This window comes from Euprymna scolopes, chromosome 22 (genome assembly GCF_053919585.1).
Source record: "Euprymna scolopes isolate OS-2025 chromosome 22, ASM5391958v1, whole genome shotgun sequence".
In the NCBI taxonomy this organism is placed as follows: Eukaryota; Metazoa; Mollusca; class Cephalopoda; order Sepiida; family Sepiolidae; genus Euprymna; species Euprymna scolopes.
The window spans coordinates 48,787,141-48,810,215 of NC_136503.1; the positions used below are offsets into that span (position 1 = coordinate 48,787,141).

At 30.6% G+C, this 23,075-nt stretch overlaps 1 protein-coding gene across 4 annotated transcripts in view; it reads left to right on the top strand.

Annotated features, from left to right (window-relative positions):
* The window catches only part of LOC145243426 (uncharacterized), a 163,357-nt gene that overhangs the window by 115,051 nt on the left and 25,231 nt on the right, over positions 1-23,075 (top strand). For all 4 annotated transcript variants that reach the window (XM_080106312.1, XM_080106310.1, XM_080106309.1 and 1 more), the window contains 4 exons: positions 10,412-10,546; positions 14,495-14,565; positions 18,913-19,014; positions 20,207-20,279. In XM_080106312.1, coding sequence (XP_079962438.1) covers positions 10,412-10,546; positions 14,495-14,565; positions 18,913-19,014; positions 20,207-20,279 — 381 coding nt within the window. The remainder of the gene's footprint in view (positions 1-10,411; positions 10,547-14,494; positions 14,566-18,912; positions 19,015-20,206; positions 20,280-23,075) is intronic.

Sequence of the window (23,075 nt, forward strand, 5' to 3'; positions counted from 1 at the left end):
AGGTAGTTGTTGATATATTGTTTATACACAGACATGAAAGAGTAAATAGACACCCCCACAAAAATATTAATTTATACACGTTTATAATTTCTGGGTAATTTCACTAAATTTAGTATTGAGTTGATTGCAAAAAAAAAAAAAAAAATTCTGTGGAGGTATTAAAAATGATTTTTTTATCTATACTCCTATAATTTTTTTTTTTTTTTTGTATGTTGATATTCATATTAAAAACCTTGTTTCTATTTATTTAGTTATTTATTGGCTTCCCCACTGAGCAAATTAGGCACAAGGCCATTTTTTAATGGGGAGAGTGAGGGGAGGTGGACAGCTCCCCCGAGAGGGAACTGGATAGTGACAATTGGTATAAAGGGTTTCCGCTACATTGACCAAAACTGATTGCTCAAGAGCAATGGTCATATATTACTTTGATTGCAGTATCTGCCGGAACAGATACTACACTTTCATAACAAAAAAAGATCTTGACCCGAAGGACAAGAAGAAAAAAGGCAAACCTTTTTTCTCTTTATTTAAAAAGAAAATACAAATATGGGTCGTTGAATTGCATTCATTTGCAAAAGATCTAGCTAATTTGCATATTCTTTTAAACATTCATTTTAATTAATTCCCTATTAGTTTTTCAGTTTTCTTATGGGGTGATCATCTTTAGTTAACTATTACGTGTAATTATATTCATGCAGATATTGTACATGATTTATACTTGTGTAATATTTGTGTAAAAAGTTTATAGTAAATACAACTCTTTCTATATGTATGCGTATATATATTTGTTTAAAAAATTTTGCCTACCAAACTCCTCCGTCAGTTTTTGGTCTATACATATGAAACTTAATATATATGGTATTCGAACCCATGCAAAACTTTATATTTGAGTTTAAGCTGGGGAAAATTGGAGCAAAAGTATGAAAATTAAAAAAAAATGAAATTTGCTACGTGAACATTGAACAACAGAATTACGAATATGCATGCGTGACGTAATAGCTATTGGTTCATGTTTTAATTTTTAGCTTTGCAGTAAACATGTCTTCATAGTATAGTCATTAATATCAAAGGAAAAAGTAAATCGTAAGCTAAACGTTTTGGTTTATATTCTCGATGGTGGCGCACGAGTCATTTTCTTTTTCTTTTACTTATGAAATCATTACTATGTACTGGGTCCAATATAATATAATAATAAATACAAAATCTGCATGAATCAAAATATCATATTTAAGCGTATTTTACGACCGGGCAATGCCGGGCGGCCTGCTCGTGTTAAATATTATTACATGGGGAGTCATTTCAAGTTAAAATTTATTTCGTTTTAATCATCTAAACTCGAGAAATACACACTTTATGTAAACATTGCTTAAATACTAACCAACATGGCTGTCTTGTAGACACTTTATATCAAACTTGACAGTCTTGACCTTGAGCGAAAAGAGGAAACGGCATCGGTTGAAATGGAAAACATAATGAAGAAATTTCTCATTTCATTTTCAGCTTCGGTCGACACCATTTTGTCTTTTTAATTCCTCACATAATATTTATTATAAAAAACATTTTTAATACCTATGCAGAATTATTTTCTCACAATCAACTCAATACTAAATTTAGCGACATTACCAAATTTCTACTTCTTTTGTTAAGAACCAGCACTAAAAGCAATACAAAGCCGATATAAAGTTTGAAACATCAATATTTTATACTAATTGATATTTATTGTATTTCAGATGTTATATATATTTATAGATATATCGGATAGATTTATCAGATATTATCTATATATTATGATAGCATGTGTTATTTTCTGTGTCACACTTACATCCAGGTCGTTTTAATTGTTATGTACTTTCATTTCTTGTCATAAATAATTTTACCAAGAATTCTTCATAAGTTTCGGTTTCTATTATGGCTGAAGGAACTCATGTTATATATATATATTTTTTTTTTCATAAGTTTTTATTTTGGTTTCGATTCAAGCTAATGCACACAAGTCATATGGATATATTTTTTTTATTTTTAAAATTGCAACTTCATAATATATAAAAATCATAGAACATTAACTCTATAATAATATATACAGAATCTGCAAGAATTAAAATATCATATTTAAGCATACTTTATGACCGGGCTTTGCCGGGCATTCATGCTAACTTAGATAAATACTTTTGTAATTTTAACAAACAAGCTACAATAATATCAGAGCATCTCCATTTACACTGAATATCTACAGAATGCCAACATCAATATAACATATATTAATGAGTCCTCTGTGGAATTTCCACAGGTCCCACTAGTATATATTATTGTAATGAAATTTGCTACTGGAACAGTAGCAGAAATTCACTATGAAGAAAGCAGACAAAAAGAGATATTGTTTTTGAAAGAAACAGCGTATATTGTAAACTTGTATATAATCATGCTTATCGGCTTTTTTCACTTGTGGGGTATTTAATTTTGGCTTCCAGATAAAGTCAGGAGAGAATATGTACCATTTCAGGGGCTTCCTCTTGATGGCTTTTTCATATATTGCCTCACCCTGCACTGATGGGAGGCCCCATTATTTGAATTGCATTTAAATCAAATGAACTCTGTAATACAATCAAAACTGGATGTTTAACAGTTTGGTTTCTCGCATGTTGTTTAACACATTTGTTGCAATAAGATGTGCTCTTTTTGAAAAAGAAGAAAAATTATTTTCCTCGTATAAATAACTACAGAGTGGACACTTGCTATTATATCACTGTGTGATATTCCCTTTTTGCTATTATATCACTGTGTGATATTCCCTTTTTACTATTATATCACTGTGTGATATTCCCTTTTTGCTATTATATCACTGTGTGATATTCCCTTTTTGCTATTATATCACCGTGTGATATTATTGCTATTATATCACTGTGTGATATTCCCTTTTTGCTATAATATCACTGTGTGATATTATTGCTATTATATCACTGTGTGATATTCCCTTTTTGCTATTATATCACTGTGTGATATTCCCTTTTTGCTATTATATCACCGTGTGATATTATTGCTATTATATCACTGTGTGATATTCCCTTTTTGCTATAATATCACTGTGTGATATTATTGCTATTATATCACTGTGTGATATTCCCTTTTTGCTATAATATCACTGTGTGATATTATTGCTATTATATCACTGTGTGATATTCCCTTTTTGCTATTATATCACTGTGTGATATTCCCATTTTGCTATTATATCACTGTGTGATATTCCCATTTTGCTATTATATCACTGTGTGATATTATTGCTATTATATCACTGTGTGATATTCCCTTTTTGCTATTATATCACTGTGTGATATTCCCTTTTTGCTATTATATCACTGTGTGATATTCCCATTTTGCTATTATATCACTGTGTGATATTATTGCTATTATATCACTGTGTGATATTCCCTTTTTGCTATTATATCACTGTGTGATATTCCCTTTTTGCTATTATATCACTGTGTGATATTCCCATTTTGCTATTATATCACTGTGTGATATTATTGCTATTATATCACTGTGTGATATTCCCTTTTTGCCCAGAACCACATTGCAAATTATTCGGATATCTTTATGAGGTGATTACTGACTCTGACTCTTTCTTTTTTAACATCAAACTGGCTTTTAAGTTAATACAGAAAGCATGCAAGGAGACCTCTTGCTCCAATTTCAACAGCTCAAAGAACGACAGTATAATGTTCATGGGCCAGCTTTCTTCTTAGGGCTTCATATTTCTCTATCTCGTATCAGTATTGTTTATCTACCCGGCTCTCATAAGGTACAGTACAGTTAGTTCAACTAAAGTGCTTTTCTTGATGATTGAACACTATCTGGTTGTTGCCCCTTTGTAGTTATAATCTATTATATGTTAACATTCAATTATGACATGGCCAAAGAAGCATTAAACTTTGCATGGTCCCAAAATGTGAAAGTTGTTACAGAAAAAAAGAAAGAATTAAACCAAATATTTTTATAGCTTTTTTTTTTTTTCCCGGGAATCCCCACTTATCAAGGCTCAAAGGCCACTCAAGAATAAAGGTTAATGAATGTAAGGTGGTAGTATAGTAATTGTTAATGGTGTAAATTGGGTAGAATTTGATTATTTATGGGGGTGGCTCTACAAGAACTTGTTTACATTGGATTTGAAGGTTACCATGTTGTATTCAAAGACCAGCTGAACAGTGTTCCATAGGCGGGCAGTTCTGGGAAAGAAGCTTTGGTCATGGAATCTGTTTAGATTTAGGCACAGATGGAGTGGGGGGGGGATGCGTATATAGTGATTATAGCTAGTTGAGTACTTTTTTTGGTGAAAATTTGGCAAGGGGAAACCATAGATTGGAGTTCAGTTGAGCTTTTGCCATGAAAATAACAATAGTACAGAGACAGGTTCGCAACGTCTCTCCTGTAGGAAAGAGGTTAAGGGCATCACCTACTAGGTTTTGAAACCGATTTTGAACTCTATCATGCCTAGATAGGGTGTTCTGAACAGCTCCTGCCCAAACGTGGCAACAGTACTCCATTTTAGGGCATACCTGGCTCTTATACAGACAGAGGATTGCATCGGCAGTGAGATACCTACTGGAGTGGTAGAGTGATCCAACCATTTTTCCAGTTTACATTCTCAGGATGCACTTCTGCATTCAATTCCCTAACTCTCACTGTAAAAGGCAGCACATCCACTCACTTTGATTGCAAGTTTCATGCTCTAGTTTGTTTCCAATTCTCTCTTGATCGATGACATAATTCTGAAAATTGCTTTTAACATCTTCCTGAAATCTATATACCTCAAAATATAAACAACAAAATAGTTATATACTATTGATGGGACGATTCAACATTTTTTCCCCGATTCTGATACAATTATGGATTCTGTTTTAAATTCCTAATTCTGATTCTTCTAAACCCTACAAATATTTAATTAAAGGATGTTTAAATTTTTTTTTTCTGGATGACTGTGAAAACTCATGTAATATATGCATATATTTTCACAAACGTGAAAATACACTTGTGGGGGCTGATCTATATTTAGTTTTACTGGTAGTTTTAAATCGTTAAATGTTTATCATTTTATCATTACTACCGGCAATGAAAAAGTTTAATAAAGAGATTTTAAAAAAATCAAAAACAATTAACATAACTGTTTTGACATCGAAGAATAGGCACATCTTTTTATGATACTGATTCCGATACCCACAAAAGTTCTGATTGTTTTTCAATTTTGGTTAATAGTCCCAACACTATTATTTATTTTCATTTTCATCTCAACCTTGAAATTATCAAAACAATCACATTTCTAATGCAACGGCTATTCACATCCTTAAGTCTACATCTTGTTATCATCCAGGTTATAATTCTTACTATTCTGCTTTTTGATCATACTAGGGTAATTTTGCTGCCCTCAGAGTTTTAGAGAAATCATATAAGTTATTCTGTGAGTGCACTTAATCTGTATTAGGTTGTCACAGACTTTGGGATTCCACTTTCCACTGTTTGTTAACTGAGTGATTGTCCAACTCTTCAGAGAAGAAAAATAATCAACATCTCTCATTTTGATCAGAACCCTCTGAATGCAGCCTTCGTTATTATTAATATTATGGGTGTTTATTTAGTCTTGTCATTTGTTGTGTATACAGTTGGATAGCTGTAAAGGTTTGCATTGACGAAAACTGAGTGTCTATGTAAGAAAATATTTGAAAGAAAAAAAAAAAGGTGATATTTACAAACTGTAAGAGAAGTAGAAATCAACACTCTTGTTTGTCTACTAAAACTTCCACAAAAATGTTAAATCAGCAAAAATATCAACTCTTCTGATTTTTGTAACAGACATAAACCTAAATATAAAAAGGGGAGATAACTGCAGTGAGTAATTTAGCGCTTCTCCATTATAATAGTGAAATTCAAAAATTGAAATATTGAATTTCAAGTAAAACCAATGGTATCTACTTGTCATTTCACAGTAATAAACTTATCCAAAAATTACAAAAAAAATCATAGTTTGAATCATGACAAATGAGGTAATTATATTCCAAAAAATTGGAAAATCTTAGACCAATTTATCAGAACTCAATCTTTTTTTTAATTTTATTTTATTTTTTTTTTTTTACATGGCAGTCACCACTTTTCAAGGCCCGGAAGCCACTCAGGGATAAGGGTTAATTCCAAGTACAGTACGTTAGTGTGGAGATTTGATGAAGTGTTTACTTAAGGGGGCGGTTCATTAGGAATTTGTTTATGTTGGACTTGAAGACATCCAAGTTGTAGTCAGGTGGGAAGCAGGCAGGCGGAACAGAGTTCCACAGGCATGCAGTTCTAAGAAAGAAGCTTTGTTCATGGAATCTACGTTTTCATTTAGGCATAGATAAAGAGTGGGGGAAATTTTTCACAGTGGATTCAGTTAGACGGGTGTTTTTCGTGAAAGATTTGCGAGGGGGACCAGAGATTGGAGTTCAGACGAGCACCTGCCATGGAAATAATGATAAAACAAGGATAGGCTCGCAACGTCTCTTCTGTGGGAGAGAGGTTGCAGGGTAGAGAAAAGGGCATCCCCTACTAAGCCACGAAGTCTATTTTGTACTCTGTCAAAGCAGGATAGGCTGTTTTTTTCAATCTTCGCTAATTTTCTTTGAAAACTGTTTTTATTAATAATTAATTTTTTACTTTATCGTTTTTCTTAATTTGTGGATATGTTCAATAATGTGACAGGACAATTAAGCAGATACCATTGATTATACCCTAAAATTCAATATTTTGATTTTCAAATTTCGCTATTATAATGAAAAAGCATCAGCATTATAACATAAAATATAGTAATTTCTCTTATGAAAATTTTCTACTAAAATTGTACATTGAATCACCCTAAATCATTTATTTTTCAGAGTCCATTTAGCATAATAAACATTTGCAAAACTTCTTTCTTTTTAAAATGCAATATTTATAATAATGTAAAAGATATTTAAATTGTTTTAAAATTACATTTGATGATAAACAAATTTACCATTTCCTAACTTTTTAAAAACCTGACTTTTCATTTTGAACATTAATAATGCTTTATAATGATTTATAATATATTATGTATTATGATGATGTATAGTATATTATGTATTATGATGATGTATAGTATATTATATATTATGATGATGTATAGTATATCATGTATTATGATGATGTATAGTATATTATATATTATGATGATGTATTGTATATTATGTATTATGATGATGTATAGTATATCATGTATTATGATGATGTATTGTATATTATGTATTATGATGATGTATAGTATATCATGTATTATGATGATGTATAGTATATTATATATTATGATGATGTATAGTATATTATGCATTATGATGATGTATAGTATATCATGTATTATGATGATGTATTGTATATTATGTATTATGATGATGTATAGTATATTATGTATTATGATGATGTATAGTATATTATGTATTATGATGATGTATAGTATAGAATGTATTATGATGATGTATAGTATATTATATATTATGATGATGTATAGTATAGAATGTATTATGATGATGTATAGTATAGAATGTATTATGATGTATAGTATATTATGTATTATGATGATGTATAGTATATTATATATTATGATGATGTATAGTATATTATATATTATGATGATGTATAGTATATTATGTATTATGATGATGTATAGTATATTATGTATTATGATGATGTATAGTATATTATATATTATAGTAATGTATAGTATATTATATATTATAGTAATTTATAGTATATTATATATTATAGTAATGTATAGTATATTATATATTATAGTAATGTATAGTATATTATATATTATAGTAATGTATAGTATATTATATATTATGATGATGTATAGTATAATATATATTATAATAATGTATAGTATATTATTATAATGATGTATAGTATATTATGTATTATAGTGATTTATAGTATATTATGTATTACAATGATTTATAGTATATTATGTATTACAATGATTTATAGTATACTAGCAGGGCTACCCGGCGTTGCTCGGGACCGTATAAACAATGGAAAAACAAAAGCAGATATTGAACATATGTTTTATTCTTAGGGGAGAGGAATCTTTCATCTCAAGTTTTAGAGTTACAAACAAACATTTGTCTTTTATATATATAGATAATGACAGGTTTTTTGGGCCCCCCCCCTCGAAGATAACTGATCAGTTGACCAACTTCTAGTGGTCCGTTTGATGTGAAATTTCGATATTTGTCATCCGGGTGATGGGGCTTTGATATGATACCAAATTTGTCAAGTTTGGTTCCGTCTTTCAAAAGTTTTAGCGTTACAAATAAACATACATACACACAGACGTTTGGCTTTTATATATATAGATTATGTATTACAATGATTTATAGTATATTATGTATTACAATAATGATGTATAGTATATTAGACTACTCGTGACCCATTGGGTCAGTATGTTATATTAGCTATGGAATTAATGTATGAGCGTGACACTTGTGACGCAAAGAAAATTGTTTTTTGTGACATAACAGAAACATTTCTATGAAAGTATATTAAAATGAAAAAACAATATAGATAGATTTTTATGAGTCGTTCTGTTTATAAATGTTTATTTAAAAAAAAAAAATTTACAGCCATTGAATTATAAGTGGTTTGCCATACTTATAGATAAATGTGCATTAAACAGATACCATAATACTTAAAGTTAAATTAAAATGTTGGTATATCTTTTAATTTAAACGCGAAAAAAAAAAACAATTGTGACACTGAAAACATACACAGTGAAGCAATAAGTTTTATTGTTGTGTTGATTATTTATTTATAGTTGTCATATATATAAAGGTCATTTAAATTTTATAATTATAAAGCTTATGTATTGTGATGATTATAGTATTATATGTATTATGATGATTATAGTATTATATGTATTATAATGATGTATAGTATAATTGTGCAATTATGGAATAAACATTGATTGAAAATAGATTTTATTTCATTCATGCAGCAATATAGTTTTAAATAGATGCCCCCCCACACCAATACTGTAATTTTAAAGCAAATAAAATCAATTTTTCTAAGTGTTCGTTCTAAGAACATGGTTATCGTTTCTAATATTAATAAAGCATAGTAAATTAAAATACAATCAAAAGATTAAATCCATTATAATGCATGTCAGTGGCTTTGCAAATGATATCAGCCATTTTCATATTCTATTGAATAGTTGAAAAAAATCCATTACTTTGTGATTGTGTCAAAATGTGAAATGAAATTGGAAGTATTTAAAACTATCAAATAAAAAGTCAATTTACTTGTTAAAGTCTTTTAAAATTTAACTACAATTCAGTTTTAATAATTGATGACCATGATGTTGCCTAAAATAGTATCAACTAATATTATATTCTTTCAAATAAATCATTGTAACACTTTTCTCTAAAACTTTCTGATTTGTAACGGATAATCATTTGGAGCATTCAAAAAATAATTTTCAACAAAATATAAAGGAAGATTTTCCCCTGGACTGTGAGTAGTTATTTTTTTATTTTTATTTAATTGATAATAATTGTTTTTACTTGTACTGCATATATATATATATATATATATATATATATATATATATATATATATATATATAGAGAGAGAGAGAGATAATTCCAAATATGAGGTTAGAAAGAACGATCACGTGCGTATTTGTATTTTTTTAAATAAACAAATATTTATTTATTTAAAGTTTCAAATTTTCGGCTCCTAACAAAGCCCTCATCAGGATTTTTTTTTTTTTTTTTTAAACAATACAATATATTTTTTCTTTTTTTATCACATGCCATGATGTCATTTGGCAGACTTTGTTTGTCGAAGATGGTGATTGTGTATTGTCAGTCCGGTGGTAAGCGCCGTTCATGCTCAAATGTGTAGTATTAGTAGTAATCCACTTTTAGAAGCATGGAGGAAAAAAAAAAAATACTGAAAATGGACTGAAGTAAAACAAAAAAACATTTCTTTAAAAGTGCTTAATGCATATGTAGAGCTATATTATAAGTAAAATTATATAAACATCACAGAAATCGGACACAAATTAATGTATGTTTAAATGATATTAACTGCATGGAAGGTTGGACCAATATAATGCTTCTTACAAACACTTTTATTTTTTAATTTTGTTTTGTAATTTTTGGTTTCGTTCTACCTTTTTATTTTATATTTTTTATTTAGTATATTAGCTTTTCGTTTAATCATTTTAAACCTGTCTTGAACACCTGAGGAGACGATTAATGTCGTCGAAACAGATTAATCTGCATATTGCTGATACCTAATTTCACTTATATATATTAAATATTTTATTTTTTTTCACACTTTGATGTAGCTTATGCAGTAATGCAATTTTTATTTCTAGAAAAGTTGCAATCGTGAAAGTGAGTCCATTCGAGGGGAAATGAAAACTTTACAACCCAATCGGTATGTCCTGAATGAAGAGAAAAAAAAGAACAACCTTGAACTGAAAACCCTCCGTGAAGAAATCTTTGTAAAAGTAAGTCTTTCCAACATTTTATTGATTTTTGGTCCCCCCCAACAAAGGAGGGATTCGTCCTAGTAATTCACTCCTGTTTGTCCGTTTGTTTGTTTGCACTTTTCTCAATAACACCTTGGAGTTAAAAAAAAAAAAAATTTTTTTTGCACAAACATTAGTCATGGTGAAAGTAAATTTTTGTCAGAATAGATTTTCCGGGATAGCTCTGGCTATTCCCCTATGGGGCATTATAAGGGTAAAATTGCCCCCAAATCGTTCATTTGTTTGCAATTTTCTCGCTATGCTTTGGAGTTTTTACAAATTTTGCATAAACGTTAGTCATGGTGAAAGTAAATTTTTCACTTGTGGAGAGAACACCACATGCTTGGCTTGTTTTTAATAAATTTAATGAAAATTTTAACTAAAAATATGATATCTAATCATTAAATATTCATGCTGTATTTAAAATTAAATGGATTTCTGCTGTCGTATAATCATGGTGTAGGATGTCATCCAGTGTGGCTTTCTGTGTGACTCTACATTAACTGTGAAATTATCACTCTGTAAGAGTTAGAGCGATGCCATGACAATTGCATAAGTTCCAACTAGTTGCACTATCTATAGTTCTGTGCTCATGCTGTCTCTAAATATGCGCAAAACTTTGGTATTGATGTTGGTGGTCTGGAACTGGGGCTAAGTATCTGGTTAACTTTTTTTTTTTTTTTCTACTTTTGCCAAAAAAAGTGTTGTCTTAGTTAAAAAATGGAGCTATTAATTGTGCTGTGTCAGAGAAGGTGTGAACTTATAAACTGAAAAAAAAAATGACTGGTGTGAAATGAAATGGCCTGCCTTCAATATTTGTGCACTGTCATCCATTGTATGACGGGCACTGTTGGTCACTGGCGTTAATTGACAGTGAATTTCAGTTGATGACTGTCACTATTAGGTAGTGACGGGTAATGTTGTTTTGAGTCGATTACTGCTGTTCTTAGGTGGTAATCGTTGTTCCGATGTGGTTATTGGTAAGTATTGGCATTTACTCAAACACTGGTGCTTCAAGCCTGAACAAAGCAAGTATCACTCTATTCTCCATTCTAAACAATTCGTATTTGCTGTAGTGGTGGTGATACGTATTTGTATCTATGCAGAATATGGACTGTACATAATAGTTACATAAAAATGTTAAGTTTATTTTTCTGTTTGGTCAGCTTTTCGAAAAGGACTGTGTACATAATTTGAACAGGAATATTCTGTATGACTAAATATAAGCCAATTGGTATTGTTGTATTAAATTGTTAGGTAAAAATAAAAAATAAGATTAAATCACGCAGTGTGTAAATAATAAGTAAATTTTGTGTGACTAACGACGTCGCAGCCACCAAACTGTAAATGTAAACAAATCGGTAATGTTGTATAAAATTGTTAGGTGAAGATGCAGAGTATGATGAAATCGCACAGCGTGTTAATAAAACCTTTTGCGTGTTATAAGTGCAAAAGTGAAAAGAAGAATTGTTTGTTTGGTTAAACAAATCAAAAAAAGTTGGAATTCTGTAGAAGCACCCGTCGTTTGTACTCTGTTCCGAAAAGGACTGTATGAACATATTTTTAACCAGACAATTCTGTATGATGTAAAATGTAAATAAATTGATGTCATTTCAAATCATTAGGTGCAAATGCAGAATAGGATTAATTCATGCAATGTGTAACTAAAAGCTTTTGCATGGCTAATCATGGACGTACATGGAAAACAAAAAACAAAGTTGAAATGAAGGGGGGGGGGTCAGAAGAACTTCTTGTTTGATCAAACAACTTGAAAACATTTAATTTAGTTTAATTTTCCATTGGGTCAGCTTTACAAAATCTAGTACAGAAATCCAACAGAAATGATGTGTATGACATGAAATGTAAACCAGTCGGTGTACTGGTATGAAATCGTTAGGTAAAAATGTAGAGTAGGATTAAATCATGCAGCATATAAGTAACAGCTTTCAACAGTTTTCTTTACTGGAATAAGTATTTACAAAAAAAATCTGAAGCGAACTATAATATACTTGTGCCAAAAACAGTGGATACAAAAAAATAAAAATAAGGTAGCCTTAACCAAGTATCGAAATATCAAACAGATTGCTATTTGGGTCTGACTTAAAAAATCTGACAAGAAAATTTTATATATGTGTGTGTGTGTGTGTTTTAAATTATTTTAAGTAAAATAAGTTTGTAAATTTTAATCAAGTTACTACTAATTAAAAAAAAAAAAATATCTGAACATTAAAATGTTCATGTAATTGCAAATTTTTTTTTTCTTTATGGAAAACGCTCCCGACAAGGTGTGAAGCCACTTGATGTAATTAGCTAACAAGAACAAAAGATGATTATCAGAAAGACAAGAAATGCCTATTGACATTAGTTTTGAAAAGACCAAAGTTATAGGTAGGAGGAAAACAGTCAGCAGGAAGAAAGTTCTTGGAAAGAAGCTACTGGAATAAGAAGCTGTATTACAATGAGGTATCCAAACAGCGAATTGATGGAGACCACAAGATCAAAGAGCTGGAACAATAGGAGCAGGGAATAGATCAGATAATTCTGAAGAACACATGCTATAATAAATACTTATAAAAGAGACTGGACTAGCAACGTCACATCTGTGAGAGAGATGTTGCAGAGAAGAAAAAAATGGTGGAACCAATCAAATTACAGATACGTTTCTACACCTTATCTTTAAATGGGATAGAGATTCACCAGCCTAAATATGGCAAAAATACTCCATACATGGTCTAATAGTAGATTTATAGAGATAGAGAATAAACACTGGTGTGAGAAAGTGCTTAGAGCAATAAAGAGAATCAACTTTATGAGAAGTAGAAAGAGCAATAGTTTTAATATATAAACTCTAAGAAAGAATTTATTTTATTTAAATCATTTTTATTACTTGTATACACAAGCAACTGAATTCTTTGCTTTTTATTAGTTTTATAATTAATGTTATAGCTGAAAAAAAAAAAACGCTGCTGTGTTTGGACTCCACGTTCAGTTCGCAATTAGTCACCAAATATTATAAGTGTGCTTGTTCTTCATTTGCTAGTGTTATAGCAAAGTAAACTGGACTTATTTAGACGGGATATCCCTTGATGATTCAATCCATGTTTAACAGTGTTATAGTGAATTTTTGTGAGCACATACTTTTGAATCCTCGTTTGCCAGTGTTATAACCCTAATTAAAAAGTTACAAGAAAAACAGAACACGAGAATAGAGTAGAAAATTTTATTAACAAGAACATACAAAAGTATGAGTTTGTTTGTCTAGCCAACAAACAAACTCTGTTGGTTCTCTGGTTCTAAACCCTGCATTAATTCATTGCTTTCTGATATTTATGTATATGGATCATAGGTAATTCGTAGATAAGCCATATCTGGGCTGGTGCATCTATCACTGGCCTCTTTATCTTGGATAGAGTCCAAAAAAGAGTTTTTAATCTAATAGGTGCCACTTTGTCAATTAAGCTCCAACACTTGTCCCATAGCCGCAATGTCGCATCTTTGTGCCTGTTTTACAAATATTTAAATGAAAGTTGCTCTGATGAACTCGTTGCACTTGTGCCCCCTCGACGTACATATCCCTGACAAACACCTTTAGCAACAAGATCACACCCCTTTACTGTTAAGGGTGCTAAATGCCAGAAAGCTTTCTACTCTAATAGTTTCTTCCCTCAAACAGCTACTTTGGAATTCCTGCTTCCCTGACTGTACTGATATACAGAAGTTTAAATGTAACATAAACCAACATCTTGTTAATCTTTCTTAGACATGATCCCAAATAGTAGCCCCTTACATCCGTGGCAATATACCTTGTTAGAGGTGAATGTGAGTAAAAGAAGAAAAAAAAAAAAATCCGCCACAATAATAGCCAACTGAATTGTTTGCTTTTTATTAATTTTATGATTATTACATAATTTTTTTTTCTCATTTCAGAATAATAACCTTTCTAGGCTGGAGTCAGGATTGACATATAAAAATGAACACAAAATCAATGAAGCTATTAAGTAAGTCTTTGAATAAAAAAAAATTAAGTTTCTTCTAAATATATTAACTTTTTCTTTTCGACTCTTAAACTCTTAGTTTGGATAGATACTATATTATATATATAAATATTTTAAAATTTAGTTGGAGTTTTGACTTATTATTTTAATTTTCATAGCAATTAAAAAAATATATTTTGATAGTTCATGAATTCATAATTGACATATTTAAATTGACACATTTCTGTGAAATCCTACTTCAGTGATCCAACACTGGATCTTCAAAAGATATATAATTTATATGTGTTACAGAAAGTCAAAACAGCATTGGTACCGTCAGTTTCAAATCCTAACAAATGGGACCAATAATTTGTTTCCTTTACCAGACTCTCTTCAGCATCTGTTTATGTATCTCCCTGGAGAATGATGTGTGACTTTTGACAATGTGGTGCAACCCAATTTTTTCTGGGAAGATAGACATAAACAGCGGTTGAAGAGTTTGATAAAGGAAGCCTTTGTTAGGATTTGAAATCAACAATCCAAATGTTCAATAATAAATAAATATTATGCGCTTATGTTTTAATTTTCTTAATTGAGGACTCTGCTGGGGGTCTCTCATTAATTGGTGCGTGTGCACACACACACACACACTTATTGGGAATGTATTTAAAGCAGAGCCTACTATAATGGTACAATGCAAGAACGGTATTTAATCATTTTCCAAGTAAAAGTAATATTTGTATCGTATTTTGTTTTATCAGTTCTATTTTCTATCAAAAGTAAAGTAGGTACTAGTGCACTTATTGATCCGTGCTGAAATAATGTTATTATTTAAAAAGCCATTCTTAACATGGGGAGGGGAGGGTGTTTTGTACCTAATCTATACTTTAACCTTACAATTGAATAAAAAGCATAAAACTTTAATTAAACTTGGAAATACGATTTAAAAAATAGTGCGAATCATTAAGTGCACTAGCACCGTAAAGTAAGTCTTTTTATTGTATACTTGTTATGAATAGCTTTTTGCCTATGACATCAATATTTGATTGTGAACTGTCAGTTTTTGTTGTGGATTATTGCAGTGTGTTCTTTAAGAAAATATAAATGATTTGATTTAATTCTCTTCAGAAAATACTTTATACGAGTCAAAATTATTTTCAAATAACCACTTAAAAACAAAAGTGTAAATAAACTCTGTATAGAGTTACTTCCCTTTGATTGTAGAAAAGATATATTTTCAAAAAAACAAACAAACAAATAAAAAAACCAAAGCAAAATAAATTTCAAGTAAATACACTACCGGGAAATACCGGATAGAGACAGCCAGTATATATTATTATTATTATTATTATTATTATGCAGCATTAGATCGCCTATCTGTTTTAGAACTCTTTCATAATACCAACTCTGGTGCTGCAAAATCAGTGGTTGGAAATCGTCGTATACGTTATATCTAATTCAGAAGCAAGTTCTCGAACAGTTGTGTGTGGATTAGCTTCGACTATGTATGTCAACATGGAAATCGTAAGAAGTTAGAATATTTGGTGTATCTTAAATAGTATGTAACTAAACCCTCCGCCTGCCAATATGTTTCCAACTAGTAACACCAGGTATATACAGCTAGTAATAGATGAAACTGATTGTATCCTTCCACTCTCGATTTTTCACAGTATACTGTGAACTAAGACATCAGTGTTGTTAATAAATATTAGGCAGCAAGTGAAATATTTGAAAAATACTCAAGCATTTATGACTATGCTATATATATTTTTTTCACTGGGCTTCTCGACGAGGTTACATTTATTTAGAGGTTTCCATATACTTCCTAGATTATAATATCTATGATTTGCGAAATTTATTTTGATCGACTTTTAAAAAATCCCCCTATTCTGTCCTTTCGCGTGTTTGTTCAAATTTTTTGTATAAATAAAGTGAAACTAATTGGAGCGAAGTAGGCCACCTGGCTTTCCTGCCAGGGATGTCCAGAAAGCAATTAGCTTTGATCAATATGGGGGGGGGGGCCCTTCATATTAGACAATTGCTATTCATTTGGACACTGCCAAAGCTCCTCTTTTTGGGGGGAGCTGGTTTTCTCCAACATCGTGGGGAAACAAGTACAGGGCAGAAAGCGGGAACCTTAACTGGCCTGCAGCCAGACATTAATTTCTGTGCCTATGTGAACTCATTCACTTAACTATCCATTTCTGCAAGTCAACTTTTTGATTGACATCGCTAAAATCGAATGCTGTCGCGTCATAGCGTAGCGGTAAGATGTTAGCTTTTCTTTCACTTTTTTTCCGCCTTCATGTCACGGGTTCAAGCCTGCCTGCCTACTAACACTTTTTTTTTTTTCCTCAAACACACACCTACAAACACCCGGGCAACGCCGGGCACCCATACTAGTTATAGATATTTCTGAAAAATACTTTCAATAATAGAATTGCTGAAATTTAGATAATTAACATTTGGTCCTAAAAATGACCACGGGCAATAATAGGTTAAATTCAAGATTAAAAAAAAATGTCAAGCTTCCTTGTCAACCCTTTCTTTTGATATGTAAAATAGTGTTGGCCAGATTTTATAAATTGAAACTAAATAATATTTTAGTTGACAAATTAAATATTTAATTCTATTGTTATACTATGTTATTTGCAATAGACTAACATACTTTGCTACAATTTATTAAAAAAATAAAAATAATAATCTGATCCAGCAATTTTCTAAGTAGTAGATAAAGTTATTTTTTATTTTTAAGGTAACTGAGGGGAAATAACTCATATTTAAGTAAGAGTTATCGTTCTTTACTTTTTCTCTTTTTTTTTTTTGCTTCATTCTTAGTAAATCAAATACCGGTTCACCTTTTAGCTTAGATACTGAACACAAAAAATTGTATTGTCATAGAATGCAGAACTATTAACAAAAGAAATTTGAACAACGTCGGGTTGGTACAGCTAGTAAGAAAAATATAAATATAAACACCTTGTATAAATCTCCATAATTAGATGATCATTTTTACAAGATTTTTAGCTCCTGGTCATTAGAAGCTAAAAGTAGTTAGCCAACCAATATGCATATCTCTCATATTAATGCATTTGTTTGGAGCCCATCTTTACTTGAGGGTGGAAAAGTAAGGGAGATAAGTTATATCAACTTAAAATTAACTATTAAACCTAAGGAAGCTGTGGATTTCATTTTTCTTGGTACAAATGAAATAAAGTACAGCCAAAATTTTTGATTGTGAGTGAATTTATGGTCCACATTATATTTAGTTGTATGAAGATGCCTGAAGTTGGATTTAAGAAAAAAAAAATTATAAATTTTATTTAAAAAACTTTTTTATGAAAGATATTAAATTTCAATAAAATTGTATTTTTAATGTTCTTACTTTTCTTTTTATTCCGCTAGAAAAGTTGTTTTCCTTTTACTATCCAATGAAAAATGTTTTCATTTCTATTTCAAAACAAAACAACAGAAAACTTTTTTTTTTTGTAAATAATAATCACTTATTGAAAAAAAAAAAAAAATCATTGTTGAAATTAATCTATACTATTAATAAAATTCTAAATGTTTATTTATGGGTGCGTGTGTGTATATATATCAATAAAATTTTCGAACGGATACCAATAAAACTTTCGAATGGACGCACTGAATTGAAAAATCGTTTTTTTCCCTGAAAGGTGTGAGTCTCTAGATTGTCCTTATCTATCTATGGTTCATAACGAACAACGCTGAGTCAAACAAAAAGCCCGAAATAAGGGTTTTTGGGCTGTTTCGTTTTTTTTTTGAAAAAGTTACCTGCCCATATGAACGGAATTTAGCACTGTCTGTATACAGTTGCGGTAACATCTTTCGGCATACGGACAGGACTTGTGGCGCAATGGATAACACGTCTGACTACGGATTAGAAGATTCCAGGTGCGAATCCTGGCAAGTTCGTAATAATTTTAACCATTTTATCCAACGTTTACTCATTATCCTTACCCTTAGTTAGGGTATTTTTGTTTTTTCAGTGATTTTGTTTTGTGCATATGGGAATTTCCCATACTCTGAGTTCACAAAGTAAGCGTTGATGGTAAGACGATGTTGAGTATACTTAATGTTGAGTGTACTAGATTTTGTGTTTGACTCAGTGTTGTGTGTACTGACGCGACGCAGCCGCTAGTTTTTAATATGATAAAAAATCTAAAAAATAAGTCGAGAGGAGTTATCTTACTTATCTTATTACCTTAAACTAAAATAAAGTGTATTTTCATTAAAATTAACTAGTAATTTTAAGGAACAGATTAAAAAGTAAATTTTTTTTTCTAAGGTGTTTGTATGCTCTTAAAACTTTAAGACAGGCTTTTATTTATTAACTTTTTCTTCCTGCAGGAAACTTGAGGTCCAGTTGTCTTGTAATAATTTCAAATTACGAGAAGAAAAGAAGATTGTTGCTGAGATTGATAGTCTAAAACGTTCTAAGAAGTCATTAGTGTGAGTAAATTGATTCTAATTTTCATATAATCTTTTTACTATTGTGTGCCTTTGTCTACTTATTTACCAAGTTCATCATATTTAAAGTCAATAGGCAATAAGCCAAACTTCATAATTTTTGATGTAATATGCATAGTGTTTTCTGTGTTAGTAATGATTGGCTTGCACAATTATCTCCCCTTAGGATTATCTCACATCGCTTCCAGTGAGACATGTTGTAACAGCTTCCTTATTTTACAAAATTCATCATTGTTTATACAACATGCAATCTGCCAAGCTTACAGAAGAATTCTATTGAATAAGTGCCAACAACTGAAAACAAAGATAAATGCATTTTTTTTTAATGGAAATCGCTTAATGTAAGAAGCTAATGAAAATAACAGATTATTATTGCAAAGACAGGAGATGCCTATTAACTATACTTGTGAAAAGACCAAGGTTAAAAGTAGAGGAAAAAAGTCAGCAAGAATAGTTCCACAAGCCTGCAGTTCTTGGAAAGAAGATCCTGGAATAGGAAGCTGTATTACAATACGGTATAAAAACAGTGAATGGATGGAGACCCCTAGACCAACGAGTCAAACGAGCTGGAACAAAAAAAAGAAAAAAAGCAGGAAATATATCAGACAATTCTGCAGAACACATGCGATAATAATATTTATAGAAAAGCCGGAGACTAGCGACATCATGTCTGTGAAAGAGAGGTTGCAGAGAAAATAGAGTGAAGTCAATTAAATTGCAGACAGATGTGATTTGAGAAGTGGTTAGTTTATTGCTAATTGCTTGAGGTACCCTTACTAGGAATGCCGTTGGGGCTGCCCAGGCATATTTTACAGGAAAGAGTGCTCTTCCTCTGGAGTGTTGATCTTCGAATTCCAATTTCTGACCCTTGTGCCATATCATTCTGCTGTGGGAGGGAGATAAATATTTGGATAATTTGTATTATTTGGACTACTATTCTCACATTGGATATTATTCTTACGATGTTTTGGCTTATATTCTGTACAGATTCTCAGTTTTTACCTGAGGAAGGTTGGAGGTTATATCGACTGATATGTTATGAGAATAATACCCAAGATAAGAACAGTTGTCCATATAATGCGAATAATACCAGGTTTGTATCTGTAATGTTAGATATTCTTTATTGTTATTATAAAATAATGTGTGTGTATAATTTTTTGTTTTCTTCTCACAGCAATTATCTTGCTCAAAAGAAAGAAATTGATGAACTCCGTGAACAACAATTAAAGAAACGGAGAGAAAATGAGGTAAGATATATATTTATAGGCGGTTGAGATATTCGTCTCGCATTGCGACTAAATATAATTTGACTGTAATGCACTTTAACTATTTATGCTCATCGGCTTGACATGTGTCTGCTGGCACAACATTGTATATTTTTCTAGTGTCTCTTTAGTTTTTGCAGTATTTGATTGTCTCCTACGTAATTACTAGGGCTATGACAACAGCATATTCTTTTCATTGTTTTGACTCCCGAGTATATATCCGACACGGTTAATCAACTGAGAACCGCATCACTTCATATAAAAGCGTATAAGATATCAACGGATACACACACTCAAGAGTCAAAACAATAAAAAGAATATGCTGTTGTCCTAGCACTAGTAATTACATAGTTTTGCAGTATTTCATTGTAATTACATAATAATATACATAATTTTACACACATAATTCGTTTTTGTTTTTCAAAAGTATATTGAATAAAGTTCAGTTTCAGTATAAATCGAATCGTGTTTTTTTTTTGTTGAATGCAAATTTTTGAATAAATAATAAACAAATTTTAGTTTTTTAAATCCATGAAATAAGAAAACGTTTATTTAAAGAATGTTGTTTTGCAGAAACAACACAACTTTTCCCCTTTATGAATGAACTTTTTTTTTTTTTAATTAATATTGAATAAGTTCAGTTTCAATATAAATCGTGTACTCTACAGATTTTGATGGAAAACATACAAAAATGTAATTTCTATATTAAAATTAATCTTGTCATTTATATGTTCACTGCAAGAGTAGTCATCAAAATATTTCAATGCAATTAAATTGATATATGAACAGATAAACAATAATTATTTCATTATTTATTGTTTGTTTTGAATTTAAAAAAAAATATTTATCATTTGATTTTAATGTTTAATAATTGTTTATTCCATAAATTCATAATTCAGGTTTGCCGTATTTGATTGTCTTCTGCTTCTTCAACCATACATAATTCTAGTTTTTAATATTATTTCTACTGAATAATGTTCAGTTTCTGTATAAGTCAAAGAGTGTTCCTTTCTTTTCTTTTTTAAATGCAATTTTTTTAAGTAAATAATGAACAAATTTAGTCTTTAAAATCCATGACACAACAAAATATTTATTTACTTTTAATGCATAAACACAACTTTTATTTTTTTTTAATTCTTGTTTTTTTTTTAAAAAATTAATATTGTTATAGAGGGGTTTCATTGAGAGAGAGTCTTAGAGATAAAGTAAGAGTCTTATTATAAGTGATGCTTTTTCTTAGTGAGAGAGATTTATTAAGAGGGATGTTGTAAGACTCAGAGAGAGATTTTGTTGTAAGTGACTTAGGAGGGATGTTGTGAGAGACTTAGAGAGATTGTTCATGTTAGGAGAGATTCTTATATATTAAATGTTCATTCTTTAGATGTGTAGATTGGAAGAGAAGGAGAAGCTCTTTGAGTGATGACATAGTGTTCAGACAGTTCGGACATTGTGTAGACATGATGATGTCGAGACGTGTATGTAAAGACATTTTATAACACAAATATATAATACAATTCCACTTTACCTTTTTGTAAAAATCATAAGACAAGATGAGCTTTACAAAAAAACACTTGATGGTTTATTTCGTCACACGGTCGTGTTTCCATCACCAAGAATTCAAGGCTTCACATTTTCTTCTTGAAGTGACGTCTCGCTCCCTAGACGTCTGACTCCCTCTGAGTTACTTCACTGACTGACTAACTCCCAAGTTTTTTCTCTATTCCTAGAACTTTCTATTTTCCGTGACGTCATACACATGTTAAAACATGTGCCTTCTTTCACGTGCTCTGGACATACGTGTCCAAAACTTTTCCTATTTCTCAGTAACCTATTTATCCAATATGTTAAAAACATTATCTTATAAGCTGCATTCTTTCAATTTAAAATTTCATAACAAACTTGATAGTTAACATTCTTTCCTTGAAATATTTATCTATATTCTAAACAAATGTTTGTTTTACATTTTTAAATTCTCACACGTAATCTATTTCTAAACCTAGATTACGAGGTTCGAATTTCTCTATTGCTATTTCATTTTCATTTTAAACTAAATTCTCCATTTTTATACTTACATGAAAAGGGGACAGCCCTTATCATGTAACAATATTGAATAAGCTAAGTTTTAGTATAAATCATGTTTTTAGTTTTATTTTGTTAATGCAATTTAAGTTTTCTAATAGATTTTGTAAAATATCTTTTGTCATCGACAGTACAAACTGTTTGGCAGATCTTGTGTACTAGGATCTCGCGCATGACGTAATTTTTCAGTGAACAGGCCTGAATCTATATTTACGTTGGTCGTGGCTGTACTGTCTTCTGACTTTGTAGGCATGTCCATGTGTATAATAATAATAATAATACACATGGAGATTAAAAATCTGCTTCAGGTTGTGTTGGTGAGATGGTTAATAATTTTGTAGGTGTTTACTGCATCATTTTGTAGTCGTCGGCACTTTAATATAACAAGTGTCAGAGTATGATAGGAGTCTGGTGTAGAAGGGTATTTGTTTGGTTGGATGTTTATTAACAGTTTTGAGGTGATCAGTGAGCAAAATGAGGACTCTGGAATGATGATGCAAATTCAATGCTGTTGAAAGGGAAATAACTCGTAAAATACATTAATTCCTTTTTATTGATTCCCTTGAGTAATGTATTTTTTTTGTTTTGTTTCGTTCTATCGCTTGGTTTTTTGACATATCCATGTTTTCCCCCAAATGCTAACAATATGCATGCTTAGAGACCTCATGTTGAATTTAAGATGGTAATTTGTCATGTCAA